Source organism: Polyodon spathula, chromosome 26 (genome assembly GCF_017654505.1).
Source record: "Polyodon spathula isolate WHYD16114869_AA chromosome 26, ASM1765450v1, whole genome shotgun sequence".
Taxonomy (NCBI): Eukaryota; Metazoa; Chordata; class Actinopteri; order Acipenseriformes; family Polyodontidae; genus Polyodon; species Polyodon spathula.
Window position 1 is genome coordinate 11,769,122 of NC_054559.1, and position 2,713 is coordinate 11,771,834.

Below are 2,713 nucleotides of genomic sequence, written 5' to 3' on the forward strand. Positions count from 1 at the left end.
CAAGCACAAGGCCAAAGCAACATTGGAGTGGCTCAAGAACAAAAAGGTGAATGTCCTACAGTGGCCCAGTCAAAGTCCTGATCTCAATCCCATTGAGAATCTGTGGCACTATTTGAAAATTGCGGTCCACAAGCATCGTCCAACCAACCTGAACAACCTGGAGCAAATCTGCCAAGAAGAATGGGCCAAAATCACTCCGACACTGTGTGCAAAGCTGGTACATACTTACCCCAAAAGACTTAAAGCTGTTATTGCAGCGAAAGGTGGCTCTACCAAATATTAATGTGTGGGGGTTGAATACTTATGCAAGCAAGATATTTCAGTTTTTTATTTTTCTTAAAAATATTTCCCAACATAAAACCAATGTCACCTTACAATAATTGATTTTGAGTTTAAGTGTTTTAAAATAAAATATCGAACAGAACAAAATTTCAATGTACCATTTGTAATTCAGTAATATGAGAGAATTGGTCAGGGGTCTGAATACTTTTGCAAGGCACTGTATATATATATATATATATATATATATATATATATATATTATGAGATATATATATATATATATATATAGTATAGCCTCTGAATACTTTGACTTGCCTCTGAATACTTTGTAAACATATATAGTGTATTACATGACTAAATCAAGATGTGTGTGACTTTTATAACCATCAGCCTGTAGTTTAACCTTTAACACATTACAATAACCAAGAATGACTCCTGTTATAAAAGACTAGTAATTATGTATGTTACTTTTCATTACTCCTAACTCTGACCTTAATTCCATCCTTAATCTTAATCATTACTGTGTAACAGATAAATACTGATAATTACACCATGTACTCTGTAATCATCGATAAATGTTGACTCTTTAAACTTTAGTTTGGTGCAGGACAAAATGAGTCAAACTTAATATGGCGAGAGCGACATCATGTGGACAACGCTAGAATTACAAGCTGGTAAAGACAAGCGTTTGGAAATCATTTGAACCTTGTTGTTTGTGTGTGTGTGTGTGTGTGTGTGTGTGTGTGTGTGTGTGTGTGTGTGTGTGTGTGTGTGTGTGTGTGTGTGTGTGTGTGTGTAAGGTATATAATGAAATGAATGAAGAAGACTTTTTGAATATACACAGAGGGTTTAAATGATTACAAAATAATTAATTCTGAAATAAAGATTGTTTTAATCATTTAAACAACGTGTTCATCCATGAAAAACCTTTTCATTTGTTTAATTATATATACAGAGAGAGAGAGAGAGAGAGAGAGAGAGAGAGAGAGAGAGAGAGAGAGAGAGACATACATATGTAACTTAATGATCCATATTGTGACATATTTTAGACAAACAAGCAAACAAAACAGGACACAGTCAATATTGAAGAATAAACTGTTTTATTTATCAAAGCTCCAACGACTGAAAATAAATATATTTAATTTTCAATAGGCCGGTGCATGAGGCTTGAAAAGTACGCACACAATGTTGTTGTGGTTGTCCAGTTCTTGTCGCCGGCATGGGGTTTGATGGCTTGTGTTTAGTGGTACTTGCTGCTGAGAGCGGAGATCACAACAGACAACAATTTCTGCCAAGTAGCCTGGACTGCGGGAGTGAAAGCGGCACCGAACTGGCCAGCCAGGACGATGATGAGGGCCTCACCCAGAAGCTGCAAAACAAAAGTATATTCGAGTTCATTACACGATAAACATAGTGGGAACTGTTTACAGTGTATTACTCGTAGGACTATGGATTTAATAACGCACCCTGAAGTTCTCGGGGTCAACGTGGAGTTTCTCAGAGTGGAGCTCGCTCAGCTTGGCGTAAGTCGCTTTCACATTGTCCAGGTTCTTGATAGCGTCACCGAGAGCCACAATTACCCTCTTGCCATGAGCGCGGACCTTGGGGTTACCTGCAATGGCGGCGGGTTTGGAAAGGTTGCCGAATGTGCTGAAGTACCTCTGGGTCCAGGGATACACAACCAGGTGGGATCTTTTATTCTGTTTTTTTAATATATTAGATATATAGATATATTATATATAATATATATATATATATATATATATATAATATTAATATATATATATATATACGTGCAAAGTAACTACCATTTGAAACATTCAATTTGTTTATTATTTTTTTAAAAATAATTGTAACAGAAAAAAAAATATTATATATATATATATATATATATATATATATATATATATATATATATATATATATATATATATATATATATATATATAAATCTGAATACCTTGTCAGGGCCTGGTGGCCAACTTCCTCGGTGTCAATCTTGTCCCAGAGGGTGCTGATTGTGCAACGCTCTTCCTCGGTCCAGTGCACCATTGTGGATAATTGGCTTGTTTGTTCGTTGGCTAATGGCTGAGGATTCAAGCTATAGAAAGCAAGTCTTCAGTACCTATCTACTCTGCTGTGGGGTTTATAAACACAAGCTGGCAGCTCCACCCATAAACAACAACCAATAAGCACAGAAATGGGCCTCTTTTGTGACCCAGTGTGGTGGGGGGAAAAAGTGATATGTCACTGTCAAAGTTAAAACGTTAACACGTTTAAAATGTATGGTTTGAACGTGTGCATCAACTTTATCATTTTCATTTCTTGGTTATTATTAATTATTTATTCATTTGCAAGCACAACATATTATATATGTGTATACCCCAATTAGGTCAATTCCTTGCCTTACCTGTAATCGATTTGGTCTTGA

General features: G+C 35.8%; 1 protein-coding gene across 1 annotated transcript; it reads right to left on the reverse strand.

The window, feature by feature from the left end:
* Positions 1-1,363: 1,363 nt before the first annotated feature.
* On the reverse strand, positions 1,364-2,414 carry LOC121300462 (hemoglobin subunit rho-like). The gene is made up of 3 exons (XM_041229037.1): positions 2,243-2,414; positions 1,749-1,974; positions 1,364-1,651 (listed from the first exon to the last, which is right to left on the reverse strand). The coding sequence occupies exons 1-3, from the start codon at positions 2,332-2,334 to the stop codon at positions 1,523-1,525; spliced, it is 447 nt and encodes a 148-aa protein (XP_041084971.1). The 5' UTR covers positions 2,335-2,414; the 3' UTR covers positions 1,364-1,522.
* Between the last annotated feature and the right edge of the window lie 299 nt (positions 2,415-2,713).

Coding starts and splice junctions, on each gene's coding strand:
- LOC121300462 (XM_041229037.1), bottom strand. CDS start 2,334: ATGGTGCACTGGACCGAGGAAGAGCGTTGCACAATCAGCACCCTCTGG. Junction 1,975..2,242: donor GGCCACCAGGCCCTGACAAG/GTATTCAGATTT, acceptor ACAGAATAAAAG/ATCCCACCTGGTTGTGTATC. Junction 1,652..1,748: donor TTGACCCCGAGAACTTCAGG/GTGCGTTATTAA, acceptor TTTGTTTTGCAG/CTTCTGGGTGAGGCCCTCAT.